The sequence below is a fragment of the Thermobia domestica genome, chromosome 6 (genome assembly GCF_964235325.1).
Source record: "Thermobia domestica chromosome 6, izTheDome1.hap1.1, whole genome shotgun sequence".
Classification (NCBI taxonomy): domain Eukaryota; kingdom Metazoa; phylum Arthropoda; class Insecta; order Zygentoma; family Lepismatidae; genus Thermobia; species Thermobia domestica.
Genome location: NC_137459.1, coordinates 76,071,729 through 76,097,320, shown reverse-complemented (window position 1 = coordinate 76,097,320; position 25,592 = coordinate 76,071,729). Strand labels below are relative to the sequence as shown.

Here is a 25,592-nt window from a genome sequence, read left to right as displayed (position 1 = left end):
TGAAACATTCAATTGTTAATTGCAATTGTTAATTGAAACTTGTAATTGTTAATTGTAATTGTTAATTGCAATTTAAATCAGCAATTAAAACTGAATATAACAAGATGTGTGTATATTGTATTGTCAACTTGTTACTGTTTTACATATTTCAAATAAGGTACTTATAAGAAATGCTGGATACCTACCATCCCTTTCCCCCCTGGGAAGAAAGCCGTGAAACTAAGTATTTTTTAAATATATTATGTTTATGGTTCTATCCTCCTCGAAAGAACTCTATATGCCCGTCATGCATACAATAGGAATGAGCACGAGCGAGTTCGAGCGAGTTTTCTGTAAAACTCGACTCGACTCGAAGAAGACATCTTTGAGTTCGACTCGAGATCTCGGCTCGAAAAATTTCCCCCAACTCGACTCGAATTCGGATCGAGTTTCCAGTCGAGTCGAGCCAATTCGAGCTAAATCCTTTGTGTAGTTCCAAGTACTACTATCTTCAAGTATCCTACATAGACAATATAATTATCAATGATACTACTACTACTACTATAACTAATTATTATTATAACACCGTGTACCTGTATAAACATGGAATATAGGCGGTTTGTATCGGAATACTAAAAATTAGTAAACTGTCGATCTCGGTAGTCAAGAAATCTTCAGGAGGCAAGGACATCGGTCACGAGGTTCTTGGCTTGAGTTCAGGAGGAGCAAGTATTCGGGCTCGAGCCAAAAATTGTTAGAAGTTATGGGACTTCAGCCAAACATGTTTAAAACTGCTCGACCCGGGTTTAGGGTTGTCAGCGACTCAAGCGGCTCGAGCCGAACCGAGAAGTGAGCCGAGCCAACAGCTCATCCAACAGAGCCAGCTCGAGCCGAAGGCTCACACGAGCCGAACCGAACCGAGCTGATTGCTTACCCCAACCGAGCCGGTTCGAGCCATTGGCTCAGTTAAGCTAACTCGAACCCAGTCTATGGACTCATTACAACGGAGCTGGTTCGAGCCATTGGCTCCAATCGAGCCGAGTCGATAACTCGCCTTTACCGAGCCGGTTCAAGCCATTGCCTCAATTGAGCCCAGTCGATGGGTAATCCCAACCAAGCCAGCTCAAGCTGTACGCTCAGTTGAACCGAGCCGGGCTGGTTGACATCACTATTCCGGTAGGGCTTCTACTTTGGCTAAAAAATTGGACCGTGCAGTTCTCAGCTTTGATGGTAAGAACTACAAAAAATTATATGAAATCTTTAGTTTTACGTTCCACACTTATGCCGGTTAGGCTAAAGGAGACGGTGATGATGGGAAATGAATGAAATGAAGAAAGTGGGAGGAAACGGGAGAACCCCGAGAAAATCCACGAGCACGGTGTTTGTACACCACAAAGTCCAAACTGCGCGAGCTGGGATCGAACCCGGGACGTCAAGCACCGGAGGTGAACGTTCTACCACTGACCCACCGCGACCCCTGGTAAGAACTACAGTATATACTTATATTGGCGCTCACGGCGTCATTAACTTGTTCCACCACCAACGAATTTCGAGATACTTTGTTTTGCATCTTTTGTGCGTGTTTTGTGTCGCTTTGTGCGCCTATTCCCACATTTTGTGCATCACCGGAAGTGGGTCAAAATGGGCCTACAAATATGACGGAACAAATTATTGCTCTTCCGCCACCAATGAATTTCGAGGTTGTTTCCTTCACATCGTTTTGTGCCGTTTTGTGCGTCACCGGAAGTGGGTCAAAATGGGCTTCCAAGATGGGACGAAAATGACCAAGAGTTCCGCTACTATCGAATTTTAAGGTCGTTAATTTCACACCGCGTACCCTTTTGTGCGCCTATTTCGACGTTTTGTGCGTCACTGGAAGACGGTCAAAATGGGCCTCGAAGGTGGGACGAAAATGACCCACTTCTCCGCCACTACCGAATTTCGAGGTCCTTCCTTTTGCATCGACTACTGAATTTTCGTGCTGTTTCGTGCCCCCATTTCCACGTTTTGCGCGTCACCAGAAGTGTGTCAAAATGGGCCTCCAAAGTGTGACCAAAATGACCCATTGTTCCGACACTATCGAATTTCTAGATCGTTTCTTTTGCATCGTTTATTGCCTATTTTTTAAAAAAGTTTTCTGTACTTACTTCCTCGTCTTGTGCGTCACCGGAAGTGAGTTAAAACAGGCCTTTAAAGTGGGAGTTAAATGGCTCACTGTTCCGCCACTATCGAATTTCGGGGTCGGTTCTTTCGCATTGTTTAGTGCCTGTTTTGTACGTTTTGTGCGTCACCAGAAGTGTGTCAAAATGTGCTTCCAAAGTGTGACGAAAATGACCCACTTCTCCGTCACTACCGAATTTCGTGGTCCTTCCTTTCGCATCGACTAGTGAATGTTTTGTGCCCTTATTTCCACGTTTTGCGCGTCACCAGAAGTGTGTCAAAATGGGCCTCCAAAGTGTGACGAAAATGACTCACTCCTCCGCCACTACCGAATTTCGAGGTCCTTCCTTTCGCATTGACTAGTGCCTGTTTTGTTACGTTTTGCCCCTATTTCCACGTTTTGTTCATCACTAGAAGTGTGTCAAGATGAGCCTCCAAGGTGTGACGAAAATGACCCACTGTTCCGACACTATCGAATTTCCAGATCGTTACTTTCGCATCGTTTAGTGCCTTTTTTTTTAAGTTTTCTGCGCCTATTTCTCGTCTTGTGCATCACCCGAGGTGAGTTAAACGGGGCTTTAAAGTGGGAGTTAAATGGCTCACTGTTCCGCCACTATCGAATTTCGGGGTTGGTTCTTTCGCATCGATTAGTGTGTATATTGTACAGTTCTGTTCGCCTACTTCCACGTTTTGAGCATCACCGGAAATGCGTAAAAATGGTCGATCAATGTGTGAGGAAATAGAGCCATTGTTCCGCCACTATCGAATTTGGAGGTCGTTTCTTTCGCATCGTATAGTGCCTGCTTTGTACTGTTTTGTGCTCCTATTTCCACTTTAGTGCGACAACGAAAATGGGTCAAAATGGCCTACAAGTATAGCGGAATAACTTAATGCTGTTCCGTCACCATCGAATGTCGAGGTCGTTTTCTTCACTTTTTTTTTTTTTTTTTTTTTTTTTTTTTTTTTTTTTTTTTTTTTTTTTGCATGATTTGTGTCGTTTTGTGCATCAGTGGGAGAGGGTCAAAATGGACCTTGAAAGTGGAATGGATATGTCTTTTTCTGCCATATTTGTAGGTCGTCTTTGACCCACTTTAGTTGGCCTACAAAACGTGAAAATATGCGCAGTAATGGTAAAAACATGCACTAAACAATGCGAAAAAGTGACCTTGAAATTCGATACTGGTGGGAAAGTGGATCATTTTTCTTCCCACATTGAATGCCCATTTTGACCCACTTCCATTGATTCGCAAAACGTGGAAATAGGTTTACAAAACGGTAGAAAACACGCACAAGATGATGTGAAGGAAACGACCTCGAAATCGTTCCTGCCGGAACAGCATTAACTTGTTCCACCATATTTGTAGGATAACATTGACCCATTTCCGGTGACGCAGAAAACGAGGAAATAGGCGCAAAAACGACACAAAAAATTTCCATGTAATTAAGCTAAATTTCCATTTAAGTTTGTAAGCTTAATTATATGGAAAATGTTATACATTTTTCCTTTACGTTGGTCTACTTTACGTTGATTTGGGACTTTTAAATTTTATTCAGTTTTCCACTGAAAAGTATCTATAATTCAACAAGGAAATAATTATTAATTATAATTATTATCTATATAATTGAATTCATTGTAATTTGTTCCATAACAAACACTTTACCATTTCGTACTAGCTGTTATGTCCGTTCTTCGCATGGATCAGATAAAATATCAATGTAAACGAACTGAACAACGGGAGAACAATTAAGAAACATTTCTAAAATTGGATATATTTTGTGTGAATATATATCCAACAACGTACATGTGTTTTCATTGGGAAGGCCGATGGGGGCTGAATTTGAACGTATACACTATCGGGGGTGTCACTATACGTCTGAGCAACCCCAATAAATATGGATTCGACACAAATTCTACTACTTTTATATGTCCCGGTGAACCACCCCTCAGACCCCCTTGGTTCGTATTGTGAAAAAATTTCCTCTGGCCCTCACCAACCCCCAACCAATACCGCGAAAACTATGAATGTGACACTAGCATCTGCCATTTTCTACTACTTTTTACATATGCCGGTAAAAGTCCCTATAATCCTCTGGTTCCAATTAAAAAAAAAAAAAACAATGCCTCTGGCCCACAGCCGATGGGGGCTGTATTTGGAAGTCAACGCCTGTGGAAGTATCACCATTCATCTCAGCGACAGCGAAAACTATGGATTTGACACTAATATCGGTCACTTTCCATTATTTTTACATGTCTCGCAATTCCCCACCCCCGGTGACTCCCGGCCCGCACACAATGGTGGCTAAATTTGAAAATCATCGCTAATGAAAGTATCACCATTGATCTCAGCCACCGCGAAAACTACGGATTTGACATCTGTTTGGGCCATCCTGTCCTTTGCCAAATAATTATTATTTTTTCTAACAGCCTTATATTCAATTTTGACAGTGTCTGTATGTAGTGCCAATTTTTGTGTACAGATGGCTCTTGGGTGACCTTTTCTCTACCCCGAAGTTTCGCATACTGGTTCCTTTCCTCCCATTGTTCAAAATTTACAGTTAGGCCGCGTCCAAGCATCTTTTGTCAGTGTGTGGGAGTGAGAGCTTTGTGTGTGTAACGCGCTACCGCGATCGTGCTTGGAGGACCAAATTACATTCCTTTTCAATTGGAATAATTATTAATCTTCGGTGTACTAAATACAGTCCATTAATTTGTGTAATCCTTATTATGTGTTACTATTAAATATATGTTAAAACAACAAATCGTTGTTTGGACGAACATATTACATGGTCCTCTTTTCGGGCCGGATTCGAACCGTTGTGAGCAGTTTTAAACGAACAGTGCGAACATTCTACTTCTGTTTTTAAAGTGTGTCGTGTCTACAGCTAAAATGGAAACATTTGCAGTGAAAAAGCGGACTCTGAAGTCGAAAATCACAAGAGCTGAAAAAGCCGTTGAGCTTTTGACAACAAGTGAAGTGAACGCCATTCTTGTTCACAAAGAAAAAGTGGCGGATCTTGAACGAGAATGCTCAGCGTTGTTGGAAGATTGTGCTTCGGTGGCAACAGATGAAGAATACACAAGGGAAGAAGTGGACATTGCGGAGATGGACAACAGGATAGTGAAACTGCGGGTGTCATTAATTGGATTACAAGTGTCACAACCCCCTCCCACAAACCCTGTGTCTGAAGTGCAACAAGTGAGTGACATTAGGTTACCCAAACTCCAGCTTCCAGTGTTCTCAGGAAATCTCTTCGAGTGGCTTTCGTTCCATGACTTATTCGTGGCCTCTGTGCATAATAACGAGAAACTGACAGGTGCTCAAAAAATGCAGTATTTAAAAACATCGTTGCAAGGGGAGCCGGCACAGCTTTTACAAGCTATGCAGATAACGGACAGTAATTATAAGGAAGCATGGGTCATGTTAAACGCGCGCTATCATAATAAGCGAGAAATAGTAAACTCGATTTTGAAACGGTTAGTTACACAACCTTCCATTAAACAGGAATCAGCAGCCGCGTTAAGAAAATTGATAGACACCACCATGGAGTGTACGCGTTCTCTTAAGGTGTTGGAACAACCAATCGAACATTGGGATGCGCTCTTAGTGTACCATACAGCGGACAAATTAGATAACGAGACACGTAGACAATGGGAGCTTTCTTTGAACTCAAATGAGCAGCCATCTTTTGAGCAACTTGCGGCATTTTTGAACAACAGAGCCCGCGCTCTTGCTGTTGCGGCCAATGACAAGCCGAGACAACCACCCGCCACTAGTGACCCAATGAAAGGCCGCGAAAAGAAATCAGCGTCCTCTTATGTCAGTACCGCTCAACGTACTCAAACTCTATGTGAAATGTGTAGTTCTGACCACCCTCTTTACAAATGTGCCGAATTTACCAAACGAACAGTAGAAGATCGTGTCGCGTTCGTCAAGGAGAAAAAACTATGCTTTAATTGCATGCGCAAAGCATGTTGGAAGGACAAATGCTCATCCAGCAAATGTCGAAAGTGTGATAAGAAACATCATACATTATTACATTTTAATAGAAGTGAGTCGACGTCGAACCCAGTACAATCTCAGGAAACAAGTGTTGCCTCTCATGTGACTTCCGAAGTCAGTGTTCCTCATGTCCTATTGTGTACTGCTATCGTGAAAATATTAGGAAAGGATGTTGTGCCATATCCATTCCGGTGTATGCTCGATTGCGCATCAGAGTGCAGTTTTGTCACTGAAAATTGCGTGCAGAAACTTGGTCTTCGAAAAATCAGATCCAGTGTGATGATTTCAGGTATAACGGGAGCAGGGGTAGGAACTGCTAGTGCTATGGTGAATTTGAAGTTTCAACCTCTAGGCGGAAGTTTTGAAACATTCGAAACTAAGGCTGTTGTGGTGCCCAAGGTGACGTCAAATCTACCAAAACAGCCATGTCCCGAAGCTACGTGCTGGCCACATTTGACAGGTTTAAGGTTGGCGGACCCAACTTTTAATGAGGTGGGGCCCATTGACATTCTTCTCGGTGCTGACGTGTTTCCGTCTCTCATGCTCGGAGGAAAGCGGGTCGGGTCCCCAGGCTCACCTATTGCTCTTGAAACGACACTGGGATGGGTGTTATCCGGAAGTGTAGGTTCTAAAGCCAGCAACGTGATAGTGACATCATGCCGTGTATCATGTGAAATAGATTCCGCCCTTCAAAGGTTCTGGGAACTAGAAGAGCTGCCTCAGCAAAAACACTTATCCAAAGAAGAAAAGGATTGTGAGCAACATTTTCTGAAAACCCACCACCGTGACTCACAGGGACGTTATGTGGTAAGACTACCTTTCAGGGGTAGCGCGCCAGAACTAGGAGAATCACGCGAGATCGCGATTAAGAGATTATTGAACATGGAACGTAAATTAGCGAAACAACCTGTGTTACAGCGGCAGTATCGTGAGTTCATGGACGAATATCTTGAATTGGGACATATGGAGCTTATCCCCGCAAGTGAGAAAAATGTGCCCCCCGAAAAAAGTTGCTACCTGCCGCATCACGCGGTCTTAAAACCTACTAGCTCTACCACGAAAGTGCGAGTGGTTTTCGATGGAAGTGCGGAAACAACTTCTGGGGTGTCCTTAAATCAAAGGCTCATGGTGGGCCCGAAATTACAGGAAGACATTTTTCCTATTCTAGTTCGCTTTCGCGAACATCGTGTGCCATTATGTGCTGATATTAAACAGATGTATCGTGCCATACGAGTGAACAAGGACGATGTGGACTATCAAAGGATTGTTTGGAGAAACTCGCCAAGTGAAACTATACAGGACTATCGCCTACTCACCGTCACTTATGGTACCGCTCCTGCTAGCTTTCTTGCCACGAGATGCCTACTCCAGGCGGTCGAAGATGAAGGGGAGAGATACCCGCTAGCAGCTGAAGCCGTGAAACGGGATTTTTTCATGGACGACTACCTCGGAGGTGCGAGCAGTGTGAGGGACGCAATTGAGTTGCAGCAGCAGCTAATTCAACTGTTACGGGAATGCGGTTTTGAGCTTCGAAAATGGTTATCTAGTGAACCAGAAGTGCTTGAGGCCGTTCCTCCCCACTTGCGCGAAATGGATGTGCCCTTTAATTTCAGTGAAGAAAGCAACTTTAAGACTCTCGGGGTGCAGTGGTCACCTGTAAGTGACGAATTTGGTTTCAGTGTGTCCATCCCTCCTCCTCCCTCTGTGTGGACAAAACGGAAGGTACTATCGGAAGTGGCCAAAATCTTCGATCCTCTTGGTCTTCTTTCCCCAGTGACTATAAAGGCTAAGATACTATTGCAATCCTTATGGAAGGAAAACTTAGGTTGGGATGAACCTCTTTCTCTTGAGACCAGTGCAGTGTGGCAAGCATACTGTGACTCATTATTTTTGTTACGTGAGGTGAAGGTAGCGCGATGCATCATGCCATCTGACGCTGTCAGCTGTCAGCTGATAGGTCATTGTGATGCTAGCGAACGAGCTTATTGTGCAGTGGCCTACCTACGATCAGAATGTGCAGACGGGGGTGTGGTCGTAAGCCTCATTGCGGCTAAGACTAAGGTTGCGCCCATCAAAGCTGTGTCCCTCCCCCGCTTGGAGTTGTGTGCGGCATTACTGTTGGCTAAGCTACTAAAAACAATTGCTAGTGCAATTAATCTCAATGTGAAAGAAGCTAGAGCCTTTACGGATTCTATGGTCGTGTTATCGTGGTTAGCTCAGTCACCGGACAAATGGCGAACCTTCGTTGCTAACAGAGTAGCGAAAATACAAAATATTCTGCCCGCCCCCCAATGGGGACATGTCGAGAGTAAGGACAATCCAGCGGACTATGCTACGCGGGGGGTCATGCCCCAGGAGCTCTTAGGTCACCCTCTGTGGTGGGAGGGTCCTTCGTGGATGCGCGAAGCAGTGTTGCCAGCGTCATTTTCTACTCCGGCTACCTCAAGTGGAGTTGAGGAAGAAAGAAGAAAATGTGTCACAGTCATGTGTGTAAACACCGAAAATGACCTTGCGAACCGCTACTCCTCCCTGTCAAAGTTGAAAAGAGTGGTGAGCTGGTGTCGGCGGTTTATTCACAATTGCAGAAACCCCAACCAGAAGCTTCGTGGTTCATTGACCGCGACAGAATTAGAAGAAAGTCTTTTGTGCCTGGTCAAGGTAGTGCAACAAAGTGCTTTTTCTACAGAGCTTAAGTGTCTACAGAATGAACAGCCCCTTCCCCGTAAGAGCAGTTTGTTATGTTTGACTCCCTTTATTGATGGTGATGGAATTTTACGTGTTGGTGGAAGGTTGCAGAATGCCGAGATGTCCGTGGATAGGAAACACCCTATTTTGATGCCCAAAAGGCATAAACTTACTCGTCTATTGGTGGAATGTGAGCATGCAAACACTTTGCATGGTGGGCCTCAATTAGTGCTGGCTACCCTGCGAACAAAGTTTTGGGTGCTGGGAGCCAGAAGTTTAGTGCGTGATGTCATTCACAAATGTGTACGGTGTCAGCGTTTCAATACAAAAACTCAGACTCAAATTATGGGTTCATTGCCAGCATCCCGGGTTAATCCCGGCAAGTGCTTTTCCAAGACTGGTGTAGACTACGCTGGGCCATATGTTTTGAAAAACAGCTATGGAAGAAGCCGTATTAAGGGTAAGGGCTATATTGTTCTGTTTGTGTGTCTCGCTACCAAGGCCCTACACCTTGAATTGGTATCTGATGCCAGCACCAATTCATTTCTAGCCGCTTTGAAGCGATTTATAGCCCGCAGGGGTGTTCCAAGTGATTTTTATAGTGACTGTGGTCGAAATTTTGTGGGCGCTAGTAAAGAATTAAATCAACTGTTGAAGGCCAGCGCGCATTCCAAGGAAAATAACCTGACCACATCATTCCTCTCCGAGAGGGGAATAACTTGGCATTTTAATCCCCCCTCTTCCCCTCACTTTGGTGGTTTATGGGAGGCCGGCGTGAAGAGTGTGAAACACCATTTAAAAAGAATAATGGGAAATGTAACATTGTGCTACGAAGAGATGTGCACCGTGCTGGCCCAAATAGAAGGAATTCTGAACTCGCGCCCTCTCACACCGTTGTCAGAGAATCCTAATGATCTCGCCTGTCTTACCCCTGCTCACTTCTTAGTCGGGGAATCCCTCTTGGCCCTCCCAGAGAAAGACTGCTCGTCCCCTAACCTCTCTCACCTTAGAAGATGGCAGCTGGTACAACAGCTTGTGAGGCATTTCTGGCGTCGCTGGTCATTAGAGTATTTGTCCTGCCTCCAGCAAAAGGCAAAGTGGTTTACGCTACAAGATAACCTGAAGGTGGGCGACATGGTGATAATAAAGGAATCCAACCTCCCCCCACTACAATGGAAGCTTGGGAGAGTCAAGGAAGTTCACTCAGGCCGCGATGGAGCAGTGCGTGTAGTTACAATTAAAACAGCCCAGGGCGAACTGAAACGTCCTATTGTGAAACTGTGTTTGATCCCGTTCAATTCCCAAAATAAATAGGTCATGGCAGCGGTGTCGTGATAAGTGCATTGACTGCTGTCCTATAATTTGTAAATAGTGTTTTCATGTTTCAGCGTATTAATATTCATTAGTCTTATGCAGTGTATGTGATTTGTGTGATTCAAGGCTTGTGAAGTTATTATTTTCTTTGAAACTTGAGCGTTTCAAGGTGGGGGCTATGTTTGGGCCATCCTGTCCTTTGCCAAATAATTATTATTTTTTCTAACAGCCTTATATTCAATTTTGACAGTGTCTGTATGTAGTGCCAATTTTTGTGTACAGATGGCTCTTGGGTGACCTTTTCTCTACCCCGAAGTTTCGCATACTGGTTCCTTTCCTCCCATTGTTCAAAATTTACAGTTAGGCCGCGTCCAAGCATCTTTTGTCAGTGTGTGGGAGTGAGAGCTTTGTGTGTGTAACGCGCTACCGCGATCGTGCTTGGAGGACCAAATTACATTCCTTTTCAATTGGAATAATTATTAATCTTCGGTGTACTAAATACAGTCCATTAATTTGTGTAATCCTTATTATGTGTTACTATTAAATATATGTTAAAACAACAAATCGTTGTTTGGACGAACAACATCGGTCATTGTGGATTATTTTTACATGTCTCGTGATCCCCTTTATAATGCCCCCCTTTCTTAGCTGATGGGGGCTAAATATGAAAGTAAACGTGGTCTTGAGTTTGACCATTGATCTCAGCTATCTCGAAAACTATGGATTTGACATTAATATCGGTCATTTTCGATTATTTTTACATGCCTCGGAATTCCCCCCTCTGGTGACCCAAGGCCCGCATACAACGGTGAATGAATTTGAAAGTCATCGCTAATGGTAGTGTCGTCATTGATATCAGCAACCGCGAAAACTATGGATTTGACACTAATATCGGTCATTTTGGATTACTTTTACGTTTCGGTATCCCCCCCGTTGACCCACGGCCCGCAGTCGAACACGGTGAATTTGGAAGTTAATGCGATCGGAGTTTCACCATGGATCTCAGCGACCGCGAAAACTATGAAATCGACACTGTTATCGTTCTACTTTTACATGTCTCGGTAAACGCCCCCCTGAGACCTCTGGTTCGAATTTTGTTTAAAACGCTTTGCCTTGGTGTGGGACCTGGACCAAGGTATCTTTGGCCAAAATTTGGTAACTCTCGGTCGACTTTTCTGGTCCCCAGGCCGGTCCCGGTAAGCGTCCCCTGGAGACCCCCTAGTAAGGAATTAAAAAAAACTCTTCGTCTTGGTCTGGGGCCTAGACCAAGCTACCCGTGACCAAATTTTGAAAAGTTTCGGTCCACTCGTATCGTCCACAGGCCGCACAAAGATAGATAGACAGACACACGAACAAACTCTATTTTATTTATATTAGAAAGGTCAGATCCGCCGTTATTGTATGAGTGCGGTGCTTGAGCGATTGATCGTAGAAATTCAAACTCCGATGAGTGATAATTTTATAGGCTTGTTTTATTACAAGTTTAAACTCTTTAGTCAGTAGAGAAGAGGTCGTGAATCATGGGTCAGAGTTGATGACAATGGGTTTTGGTGGGTCTGTGGGTCACAGTGGGTAAGAGTGGTTTATGGTGGGTGGTGGGTCAGAGTGGGTCACGGTGGGTCGTGGGTCACGACGGGTGGTGAGTCAATTGGTCGTGGCTAAAGTTTTCATTGCCCCACGCCCTCTCTGAACTACAGTGTTGAAAATTAATCAGTGAAAATCAATTGCAATTGATCAATCAATTGAAAGTAATTGCTGTGGAAATCAATTGCCAATTAATTTCAATTGCAATTGAATTACAGAATTCAATTGCAATTACTTTCCACTGCAATTACTTTCAATCAATTGATCAATTGCAATTGATTCTCCTTTTTCAATGGCCAACTGCAATTAACAATTAACCATTACTTATTTCAATTGTTAATTGCAATTAACAATTAAATTTACAGATTAATTGTTAATTGTTAATTCAATTGAAATTTGCCCAACACTGGTCTGTATCAAGATTGCCTCCCCACTGTCCACATGCACCATGTCAGAACAGCGTTCGGTGATGGTGTGAAATCAATTGACATTCATCGCAGGATGGCAGCAAAGTATGGTGATTCGTGTTCGTCCCTGCAGCAAGTATACGAGTGGGTAGGAAATTTAAAAGTGGAATAACATCTGTGGAGGATATTCCTCGACCGGGACGTTCTCACCACGCAGTGACCGACTAAAACATTGCGCTATCAGAACAGCTTGTAAAGGAAAACAGGCGTATTACGCTGAAAGAAATCGCCACAATCATGAATATTAGCTTTGGTTCAGCTCAACACGGTGTGCGTAATGTTATGCATTTCAATAATGTGTCTGCAAGACGGGTCCCACATGAGTCGTGTCGACACCTGTGAAGAACTTTTGCGTCGTTTCAACGCCGAGGATGATGCAATTCTGGACAGGATTGTTACACGCGATGAGACCTGGTTTCACTATCATCAACCAGAAACGAGAAAAGCGAACAAGGAATGGAGGTATAGAAGTCATGCTCACTCTTCTGGGATGCAAAGGGAGTATTTTGGAACATTACATGGAAAAAGGAGTGACATTAACCAATACCTCCTATTCAAACCTGCTGAAAAATCAACTTCGCCCTGCAATCAGGTGTAAACGACAAGGACTTCTGTCTTCAGGTGTCCGCCTAGCGCATGACAACACTCGACCGCATACTGCCCATTGGACCATTGAGGCTATCAGTGGCACCAAGTTTGAGTTTCTCATTCATCCACTCTATTTACCAGACCATGCCTCCAGTGATTTGAGTGTTTGGACTACCCAAAGAAGCGATGAGGGGGGGCAAGCATTTCAATAGTAATGAAGAGATGAATAATGTGGTGCACCGTGGCTACAATCTCGACCAAAAGAATTTTTCCAACGTGGTATCCATGCACTCACGAAGCGATGGAATACTTGCATTCAGCGTCAAGGGGTCTACGTTGAAAAATAAGAGGTAAGATTTCCTCTTCATCCTTGTCACATTCTATAATCCTTGACATCCTCTATCAAGGTTTTCATTTGATCCTCCCTCGTATATATATATTTCAAGGTCGTATATATATCGTAACGAAATACATCACAACACACGTTATTCCGAACACAGGGAAGCATGGAGCTGTCGATCTCTTACACTTTTGACTTCCCTCTGGAATATTCCTAATCCACTAATCCACTGTTAAGACTTACCGACTTAACTTTTACCTACTTTGGGCCCACCTTTAAATCAGATCATACCTGAAAATTCTATTGAGAGCATTTCAGGGAATTATACTATGTGAGGAATCTCCTGTAGATCTGTTAGACATTGACGAAATTTAAAGTTTTAGATTGTGTATGTATGACTTCTTTTACGCTGATATGGGCCGCCGCTCCACGTTCTCTCTAATTGAAATGTCGCGTTTTGACGATTTTGGACAGCCCTAGCTCTGAAACTATGCACTTTTCCCCCACAGGTTCATATGAACTTTTTCTTCTATTTTGATGTGAGAACTCCTCTCTTACAGTTTGTCGGTATAGTTCATTAACGCCCTACACACACACACACACACACACACATATATATATATATATATATATATATATCATTATAATGGTACCACAGTGTATCATAGAGGTCGCTTGGTTGGTTAGCGATCTTTTCTTCCGGCCAGATAGAAACTGTTGTTCTCATTTCATGGTGAACTGTAGGTCCATGTTTCGTATAGCCTTGGTGCTGAGAAGGGACATAAAACTAGAATAAATAGGGGCATAAGTAAACAAATCATTTAGTGTAATAGATTGATGATAAAATCTATATACGTAGGGATAAATGAATGTCGAAGCGGGAATGGAATATTAATTTCTTACTAGAAAATAGTGAAGGCATAAACATACACATACAGTACTGTATAAGCATAATATTCAGTACACTATTAGCTGTGCTGTTTTGATGTTCCTGATACCTTCCTCAGCGAATCTGTTCAACCCACGTGCGACCATCTCCTCAGAATTTCTTTTTATTATTATTATTATTATTATTTGATTTGATTTGAACAGCGAAGGATATAGAACGTTTTACTCAGGTAATGAAAAGGGCGGTCATAATGGCGTAGGAACAATTCTTGGAAAACGCTTAAAGGAGAAGGTTGTGAAAGTACCAGGGAAGCAAGAAAGTTCGTGCGCTTTTATACTATGGAAGAAAACTGTCAATTACAGGGTTTTAACGGTTTGTTTATTCGGCAAAATAGCCTCCATTTGCTTCTACAACCTTCTCCCAGCGCTCAACAAGCTTGTAAATGCCAGTTTTGTAGAATATTTGTTCCCGAGACTCGGAAACATCAGCAACTGCATTTTTGACGTCTTGTTCAGTCTTGAACTGCCTGCCACGCATAAAGTTGTCTATGGCCAAGAATAAATGGCAATCCGAAGGGGCGACATCTGGGGAGTAGGGAGGATGAGATACAAGCTCCCAACCAAGCTCTGAGATTACTTTCAGCGCCTGTTTTGCGGTGTGAGGGCGCGCGTTGTCCTGGTTATAGAGCACACCTCTTTTGTTTACTAAAGCTGGCTGTTTCTGGGTCAGTTTGGTGGCTACCGTTCTCAGTTGTGATGAGTAGACATCTTTGGTAATTATCTTACCACGTTCCAAGAATTCGTAGTGCACGATACCGTTTGTAGTCCACCAAACACAGAGCAAAACCTTGTGTTGATGGATGTTCGGTTTTGCAGTCAAAGGCTTCGGATCATTCGGTGATAGCCAATGGTATGACCGTTTTTTTATTGTCATACATGACCCACTTCTCGTCACAAGTTATTATACGGTCCAAAATTGGACAGATTTTGTGTCTCGTCAACAAAAATGAACAGATATTCAGTCTTAGAACTTGGCTCATAGCGGTCAGCTCGTGAGAGATCCACTGACCCAGTTTTCAGGTCTTCCCCAACTGATGCAGACTTACCCGAATAATTTTCCTGCTTACCTCGAATCGGTGAGCAAGTTCCTCGCATGTTTGACTGGAATAATCTTCAATAGAGGCCTTCAGGTGGTCCATATCCACTGATTTAGGCCTTCCAGAGTGAGGCTTATCTTGAAAGGTCTCGTCACCAGTTGAAAAGGTCTGGAACCATTTTTGTGCTGTACATTTACTTATTACACCCTCTCCGAGCGCAACACATATTTTTCTAGCTGCTTCTGCACCATTTGTCCCCAATTTAAACTCGTAATGCAAACAAGCTCTAAAAACTTCATTTGACACTGACATGATCACGGGCGATTTTTACACACTACACTGACAAATGCGTTGTTATATTCACCGTGGCTGATGCGCTAATGAATAAGCTTTCCCAAACAGTCAAAACTTTCATGCTACGGGGACAGATGTCGCCGCAGCAGCCAAATGGAAGCGGGAGTGGTTAAAAAGCGCACGAACTTTCTTGCTTCCCTGGTACAATTTATTGATGATAGAGTTATGATGTTAAGACTTAAAGGCAAAACGAAGGATCTAGTGATGGTACAGACATATGCACCGACGACTTTGCATGCAATGGGAGAAGTAGAGGAAAATTATGAGAAATTAGAAGAAATTATAGATAGGAAGAAGAGGGGTGCATGTGTAATTGTAATCGGAAATTTCAATGCAGTTGTTGGAGAAAAGCAGCAAGGTAGTATCGTGGGGAAATATGGTTTAGCCGAAAGAAATGAAAGGGGAGACGGACTAATGAATTTCTGTAGACTGAATTCACTAGTAATTGGGAACACTTGGTTCAGTCAGCAAAAGAGAAGAAGATATACATGGAAATCACCAACAGACGGCGGAAGATATCAGATAGACTATGTTATGATTCAGGACAGATATCGGAATAGCTTTAAGAACGCGAAGACTCTTCCCGGGGCTGATATTTTCTCTGATCATAACCTTGTGCTGACCGAAGTAGATATTCAACTGAAAAATGTAAACAGAAGAAAAGCAGGCAACAAAGTGTTGAATACTGAAAAGTTGAACAATGAGGAAATAAGAAATCTTTTCGTTGAAAAATATTCAAACGAGGAAAGAATAGGCTTCGGAAGAAGCAGTAGATTACCGCGAACACAAAACAGCTAAGAAACCATGGGCTACAGAGCAGATGTTGCAGAAAATGAGAAAAAGGAAGACGTAGAAACATTCTGATACAGAAGAGGGCAGAAAGATGTACAGAAAGTTAAATAATGAATTACGGAGAGAAACAGACAGAGCGAGGGAAGAGTTTTACAAGATAATATGCGACGACATAGAAAAATTAGAGAGAGTTGGGAAATATGAGGAAATGTACAAGGAGGTGAAATTATGAAATTTCGGAGGAAACAAGGGGGTATTACGATGGTAGTAGAAAATAAAAATGGGAAGGTAGTCAGCGAGAGAAATGTCACAGGAAGATGGAAAGAATATGTTGAAGACTTATATGAGAGTAGGGATAGACTGTGTAGCCTAAATGTTGAAGTAGAAAATGAAGTAGGCGAGGATAATAAAGGATTTAGTATTCTTCGGGATGAGTTTGAAAAGGCTACATCCGAGATTAGGAATGGAAAGGCAACTGGGATAGATAATATACCAATCGAATTATTAAAAATATGGGAGACTATGAAAAGAAAGAATTGTTTGGACTATGCAATGAAATACATGAAACGGGAGAGTAGTCAAAAGACTTCCTGAAGACGATCATGATACCGATGGCTAAGAAATCGAACCCAAAGAGATGTGAGGATTATAGAACTATTAGTTTCATATCTCACGCAGCTAAAATTTTGCTCTTAATACAGAACATAAGGTTATATGGAAGAACAAATGAAGAGGAGCAGTTCGGGTTCAGAAGAGATAAGGGCACAAGAGATGCTATTGGATTATTAAGGGCGATCGGTGAAAGATTTAAAGAAAAAGGGAAAGAGGTGTATGTTGTATTTATTGATTTAGAAAATACATTTGACCGCGTGAATTGGGAATTGTTGTTGGGAGTTCTAACAAAGATAGGGTTGGAATGGAAAGATCGAAGACTCATAAGAAACTTATACATGAACCAACAAGTAAGTGTTAGAATAGGGGAAGAACTGACGGAAGAGAGTGCATTTGGAAGGGGAGTTTGTTAAGGATGCTGCCTCTCCCCAACACTATTTAATGTCTATCTAGAAGAGATAGTGGAAAAAGAGTTTACATGATGAAGATGGCATTTCGGTAGGAGGTAGAATGATTAGATGCGTAAGATTTGCAGACGATATGACGCTTGTTGCAGAATCTGAAAAGAAAATCAATAAAATGTTAGAAAACCTGAGGATGGGCTTTGAAGAATATGGGTTGAAAATAAATGTTAGAAAGACAAAAGCCATGATGATTGGAACGAAGAGGTCTGTGTCAAATATAAAAGTGGGAGGGGAGAAAATAGAACAAGTGAATAGTTTTCGGTATCTGGGTAGTATTCTTAGTAATGACATGAAGTGCGAATGTGAAATAAAAGCAAGGATAGGAATGGCGAAAAAAGTCTTTAGGAGAAAGAAAAGTCTATTTTATGGGACCTTGAATAAAGAGTTGAGAAAGAAAAATTCATAAAATGCTTCGTGTGGAATGTTGTACTGTATGAGGTGGAAACGTGGACATTACGTAAAAGTGATGGAAAACGACTGGAAGCCTTCGAAATGTGGGTGTGGAGAAGAATGGAAAAAATTAGTTCTGTCGAGCGGAAAACGAATGAGAGTGTGTTAGAAATGGTGGGGGAGAAAAGAACACGTTTAGATATTGTTAAGAAGATGAAGAGAAACTGGTTAGGACAGTAGAAATGTATGAACTTTGTAGAAATTTTGCTTATTTCTGACAGGCACTTCGTGAAGATAGCTGCTGTAATCTGAAATCTGTATGTTAAAATTTAATTAATTATTAAACTGAATGTGATTATATGATTATACACCTCTCTAACATGTCGTAGTATTCAAAACGTATAAATGTTTACATTATGTGGTGTATACTTATTTCAAAGTAATACCAATATCTGTGATATTTTTAATATTTCTTCTGAAAATTCTAAGGAGAAATGTGTTGCGCTTGAGTTCCTCGGATCCGATAAGGAAGGTATCAGGGAACACCAAATCAGTTCAGTTAATAGTACATTAAATATTAGTCGCAGTGAATGCAAGAGTATGTTCAAATTATTATAAATAGACGTCGTTTCATATCTTTAAATAATTATATACCATAAACCGTTTCTTTAAAACACTTCATCCGATAGGGAAGGGAAGAATATAAGAAAAGTAATGAAAAGACAAGAAAAGGTATTTTGGAACTTCGAGGTGGACGCCATGTTGGAAGCAGGGTCACCTGACAATGTTGCCCGGTTGAAACTAGAGAATCATATATAACATCAAAAATATTATACGTATAGGATAATACTCTAAAATAATTTTTCTCCTGTACTGTAAGAATTACAAAAGCATGGGGGCGCTCTTAGAAAAACAATCTTAAAATGAAATGTATTTAAACTATAGAGTAATATTTTTGAATACATCTTAATGTTTTCTTCATTATTATAAAGAAAACATTAAGTCATATTCAAAAATACTAAGTTTTTACATACGTTGACGTGTAAGTCGTATGTCTGTGAATGTTTTTTTAATCACTACCACTCCTTTCTAAGATGTCTGTACTTGTAAGTGGAAGTAAGTCAAATACAAATCCTCTTGAATTGTTAAACATCTTTACTTGTTCTATGTATGATCGTGAGGATACGAGGACCACTATTTATATTTTGAGCCTTGGCAACACTGATTGTAGTTAGGTGCTATTTTTTGTTTGCATAGAAACGTTTGACATTGTTGACCATAACGTACTTCAAATGTTTTGTCAATAGCCTTATTTGTGTTGTTTAGCTTGACTTGAAGATTGCGCGACAACAGAAAAATAGAATTAACTCGTGAAACTTTTCGTGCGATGATCTATTACGATTTTCGACGTGGATTATAAAGACAAGAATGCATCGATTAACTTACTTCTACGTTTGGCGATGAAACTCCATCCTTTGCCACTGTAAAACGCTGGTATAACGATTTTACTCGTGGCCGTCATTCGCTCACTGACGAAATTCGCAAAGGTCATCCAACATCAGTTGGTATTCAAGAAAACATTGATGATGTGCAAAACCTAATACTGCAAGATCGTCATCTGACATACTGTGAGATTGAGGCAACCCTAGGCATTAGTTCCATCAGCATATATAAAATATTACATGATCCTTTAGCTGTAAGAAAGGTTTGTTCTCGTTGGATCCCACATAATTTGACATAAACTTAAAAAGAAGCTCGCGTCGATTGATGCACACAAATGCTCAATAAATACAATGGCGGTGCTTCAAAAGACGTATATAAGATTGTAACAGGTGACGAATCATGGATATATGTATATGAGCCGGAACGTAAACAGCAGTCGACTGTATGGGTGTTTCAAGATGAACCAAACCCAACAGAAGTTGTTCCCGTTCGAAGCACATCGAAACAAATGGTCGCCTGTTTTTTCGGGAAAACTGGTCATGTGGGAACTGTGCCTTTAGAGGAACGTAGGACGGTCAACTCTGAATGGTACACACAATTTGTTTGCCGGAGGTCTTCGGTCAAATACGGAAAACAAACAAGCGCCGTTAGATCATTCTTCATCAAGTCAATGCGAACTCTCACACATCTCGTCTAACAACCGACTATTTAAACTCTCAAAAAATCGAATTGATGGGTTATCCGGCGTACAGTCCTGATTTGGCACCCAATGATTTCTTCTTGTTCCCAAATGTCAAGAATAAATTGCGTGGACAACGATTTTCGTCGGCGGAAGATGCCGTTGATGCGTTCAAAAACCATATTATGGAGGTGTATCAAAAAGATTTAAAAAAAAAAAAAAATGCTTTGACAAATGGTTCGAACGAATGCAAAAGTGTATTGATCATAAAGGAGAATATTTCGAAAACAATAAATCAATTTTTAATGACAAATTACTGTTTTTTTCATTGTTAGGCTCAAAATATAAACAGTGGCCCTCGTATGCCATTTAAAAGGATGTTATGAATAAAAGGGAGATTAGCAGGATGTTATGAACGAAACTTTGTCAGTGAGCGCCTCACATTTTTCAGTTTCGTTGTGATCCATGAAAGTTGTGAATAAAAATAAAAAAGATTTTCTATAGCATTTAGATAAATCTGTAGATTTTCACAAAATTTTAATGTATATTTTTCATGTAGAAATCTTCTCTTAATTGTTTAAGCTGGGAATGCGTAGATAGTAATAGCAAACTGTATTGAAGTACCTATAAGGAATGATACCACTAGTAACTAGTCGCATTTTCCGTCGTAGGAAGAAGCACAAAAGGAGCGTTGGAGCAAATGTCCACCACTACTCAAAGACTTTTATATAGAAGACCCAGCAGTTGCAAATATGACCGCGGAAGAAGTTGAAACTTTTAGGTAAGTCTCCATTTCTAAAAAGAAATGTTATCATTCCTTTAGCAAATTAGAAGCACAAACTTTGTCTGAATGAAAGCAGTTGAAGATGTAGCACTTTTATATAGCTGTGATAGCACCATTACTCATTTGTTAAACAGATAAATCAAGTGAACAAGTAAATGGTAGCTTATTGTGAAGATTTTAGTTTTTATGTGTTAAAAATAATTATGTAAGGACTACTACTTTTACAGTTATTGTGTACAGCTTAGGATACAGATGTTTTCGGGTTTTGTATTATAATTTATTATTTTGAAAATTATGTATATACTTAAATAATGGTTTGGTTGCTACTTTTATTGGATAATTTTAAAATTTATGTATGCACTAACCCCCCACAAATGTGAAGATATACATAATATATCTGTATAATTAGTTCGCCGCAAAATTACTTCAGACCTCACGGAAAAAACACAGGAAAAACTACTTGCAGCAAAACTTGAGTTCATTAGTGCGGAGTGAGGGTGGCGACAAACCGGAAAAGGTCAAGGAATTCTGTTAAGAGTCAGGGTATCTGGGAATTAAATTTTATAAACATTTAAAATGAAAATTCCTTGTTGATTTCAGATATGTGAGTGCATGTTTTTTAGTTGACAACTTCAAATTTACGAACTTTTGTTTGTGTTTTCCATTAATGATATGTAACAAACTTACGTTCTGTAGTTGTGCGCGTTATCATTTGCTTTCGTTTGTGGAGTGGAATGTCGCATTGGTGAATTATCCATAAAATGGAGTTGGATTAACGATCCAATGTTAAGTCCATTTTAGATGCACGCAAAATTAAAATCGTTCCCACTTGTTTCGTTTTTATCTGAGTTGTCTTCTCTGCATTAAGTGAAGGCAGTTAATCACGTAAACGATAGGATTTTGGAATATGGTTACTCGTCTGAACCAAGGGATCGATCATGTTTCAGATACTATGCAGGTTTGAAATATTCTGCATGTTAATTCTAAAACACAAATTCGGTGGCAAGATCGCTAGAATGTTCACGTCTGACGCCAAAGTTCTGCTTCAAACCATGGATGCGCGATGTTGGTTTTGTCTAAATAAACAGCGAGTGGGGGGTGTTTCAAGGTTATCCTGTATTCAGATTCCTTTTTCGTTCTTGCATCGTTAATTTGTAATTATATTATTGTTGGTGCAACGTTAAATTAATGATTTAATGTGAAGTTAAGTATTTAGCAACGAGCTTTCGTCTTTCAATAACCGTAAGGCACCTTCGGGAATTGTGAAACGACGAATTCCCAATAATTGACTTCTTTCACTCGTATAAATAATGTTCCGGGACAATATTTTATTTTCCTCAGGAATAAGCTGTTCTTTGCTCGCTTTCTGTCATGGGAATTTATTTTACTTCCACATCTCCATTTACCGCATCTTTAGCTTTGCTTGAAGGGTCTCCGGGTTTCGATTCTTTTTTTCAGAAACAAGTACTTACGATTCCAACGATTTTCAATTGAATTGAGGTCGGGGCTGCTTCCAGGCCACTCTAACATCTTGCTTCGTTTTTCTGAAGCCATTTTGTTACCTTCATAACCTATTTTGCAACATCCCTTATCGTACATGAAAAGTTGATCGTCGTGGATGTGCAGCATGTCCATTAAATCGTCCTTAAAAACGTTGATATAGCGATCCATTCATCTCGTGTGCGGAGAAAAATATAGTCGCCCTCTTCCCTTTTTACCCGAAAACGTTCCTACACCATTATAGACTAAGAGTATTTGACGACCGAAGACGTGTACTTTGGGTCGATTCTACTTGAACATGGACGTTGAACCTTAGCAGCTTTCATTCGGCAAACTTCGAATAAATTTCCGTCAGAAAACATCTACTTTTGCCACTGTGCTTAGGTTTAGCGTTCATATTTCATTGTCAAAGCAAATCGTTGCTTCTTCATGCGGTCCCTGAATAGCGACATTTTTCGCAACGGTTAGGTTTGTATTTATTTATTTATTTATTTATTTTTAGATGTGTTGATTTAATATCTAAGAAACTGGGATGCGTTTCTTTCAATTCGGACGCTGTCAGTTGAGGGTTTTCTTTATTTGTCGCATTATGAGATTGTAGATTTGGGCCTTTTTCTTTACCACCTACCATCGAGTTTGTGCTTTGGAACGACAGAAGGAAGCAAACCGCTGGAGATTGCCAGTACCTTGGGACTGTTGATTTTGCCTAAAGTGTGAGTTAACATGTATTTATCGATACGGTTTCACTCTTCCATATAAGAATACGTTTTTTTCCTTCTCATTACAACAGCATTTTCCCAGCATACCAAGTACGTACTACAAATATATTCAGCACCAAAGTACGACAAATAAAAGCACAAGACTCTCACCTAGATTATACCAGAAACTCAACCTTGGGAAGTCAACTTTCCATCAACAATGAAGTGAACTCACTCCTCAGTAGTAATGCATGTTGCCAAATATGCACATCCATATTTTTTTTCTTAAATGCAAAACAACGCCGTGTACCAAGGTAGAAAGCGTTAGACCGTTCCCTTAAATCAGTTTTCACATTAGGTCCGAAGTCATCTTGCGGCGGGTGTATATATATCAGGTAGTCTAAAAAGTATTGAGTCCTTTGGTTAGTTGGGTTAGTGTCCAAAATCTGAAGGTGTGAGAGTCGCAGCGGGTTAGGTATAAAGTTATTTGGCAGTTGAAGCTAGTAGATGTGCAAAAGTGTTGAAACTCTCAAAATCAGACGTAAGGTATTGTGCCGTGAAGATTAGTGAACTTTTCGCAAAACTGCGCTACATTTTACAATTTCATTTCGATAAAGGCTCGTGATTAAATTTGTCTTGGGCAAGGTATGTTACCAGAAGCAAAGTCAAAAGATAGTTCAGTCGTTTTCATTTTGGAAATTTGGATGTTCAGGATGCTTCTCGCAGTGGCAACCAATTACAGCAAAAGTGGATGATACCTAGTATTCTGGTAAAAGTCGAGCAAGAACGGCATGTAAGTAGCCATGACATCACCAATGATCTACACATTCTTCATTAAACAGTGTTGAGCCATTTGGAGAAAGCTGGCTACACAAAGAAGTTTGACGTTTGGGTGCCACATGAACTGACTCAAAAAACATTTATTCAGTCAAATTTCTATCTGCAAATATCTGCTGAAATGTAAACAACTCCATCCATTACTGAAGATACTGATCACGAGTGATGAAAAGTGAATAACCTACGAGATCAATTTGCGAAAATGATTGTGGTAGAAGCGAGAAGCGGCTCCCAGTCTGTGGCAGGGTCGATCCTGATGCCCAGGGAGCTTATACTGTGCGTTTGGTGGAAGGACATCGTGCACCATAAACCTATTTCGCCGGGTGGAACAATGGATTTGGACGTGTACTGTTGACAATTAACGATAGTGCACCTAGGAAGTCAAATGAAACGGCCGGAAGTGATCAACATGTAACGTTAATTCTTTCGTCAGCTACGTTACATATTTCCTGATTCTAAATGTTTATGCAATACACAAGATTATGTAGAATAACTGAACACACTTATGCACTTCAAATATATATAATTAACCTTCAAATTACATCTCGTGTGTCATATTAAAATAATATACATTCAGAGTACACAAGATGGTTCTTCGTTACATCTATATTCTTTTTGTTACCATAGCAACGACATTAAACGGATAAACAAATCGTCATAGCAGCAACAACAAGAAAAATCTCAATACAAAATATTTAAATTATTTCTTTATGTAATTTCTTCTTCTTCTTCTTCTTCTTGATAGCTTGTGCCTTTTAAATAGCTCATTTTGCTCGTAAATAAAAATGATACTTAAAAGTACATAAGAAATATACATTATCGTTGTATAATGGCTCCCGAATTATGGGACTTTACATTGATCACAATTAAAGAAAGAATCCCGGACCGTTAGACATTTCGTATACAATAGTTACCTTAGCTTTTGAATAACCCTTGTATATATAAAAATTACAATTCATAAAATAACATATCCTTTTCATTTTAAGTCTATAAAATTACCGACGATAAGGAGATATTCAAAATGTGGTACGTTTGTTGGTTATTTTTAGGTCCTAAATAGATTGTTTAATTCGATGCCTTTTATATTTGTTAACAATAAAGTTGGTGTAAATTAAAATACAACATAACATATTTCATTTATTCGGGCATAGTTAGCATAAATTCGATAGATAATATTTGTATCGATGCATAGATGTAATTGCATAGAATTCAGAAGAAGTACGAATTACAAAGAAATTATGACCTAATTATATTCTAATAAATTCATATATAGATTGAAAATTATGCTGAATTGTCATGCATTCCACGTAATCAATTCCGCAAACCGAGGTATGGACTTTCTAAACCAAATACATCCAATTCTAACAAATTAATACAACTGTATAGAATTCAAACAAAGTACGAATTACAAATGAAATCATAGCAACATTCAAAGTGAAACAAAATAAAAATTAATTGAATATATTTTGTCGGACGCCATAACTTTAGCTCAAGTTACATTACCAAAAGATTCGATTAGGTTACATTGAATAGCATAATCTTGATTACAGTCCTGCGTGTTATTTACTGAGCTAATTCTTTGGTTTCTATTTCGAAAATGTCTGCCACCTGGATAATTATTACGAAATCTGGGAGTTCGTGAGAAATTAGTTCGATTATTTACATTATTTCTAGAAACGGTACTATTATTATTTCTATTTCTTCTGAAGTTAGGTTCTGTCGTATTGTAGTTACGAGTAAATCTAACATTACCTCTTGTACTATGATTACAATCCTCTCTAACATGTACATTTCGAACAGGAATATAGTTAGCTTAATTTCTATTATTATTACTTTGCAATCTAATTTGACTTTCATAATTTTGAACAATCGTTATTAAATGTTTGAGATTTATACATTGCGACGAGATCAATACTTGCTGAAGCTTAAACGGTAG

General features: G+C 40.3%; 1 protein-coding gene across 2 annotated transcripts in view; it reads left to right on the top strand.

Moving 5' to 3' along the window:
- Positions 1-25,592, top strand: part of LOC145688061 (putative ATP-dependent RNA helicase DDX43) — a 114,585-nt gene that overhangs the window by 9,713 nt on the left and 79,280 nt on the right. For both annotated transcript variants that reach the window (XM_081761768.1, XM_081761766.1), the window contains exon 4: positions 20,509-20,618. In XM_081761768.1, the coding sequence (XP_081617894.1) occupies positions 20,509-20,618 (110 nt within the window). The remainder of the gene's footprint in view (positions 1-20,508; positions 20,619-25,592) is intronic.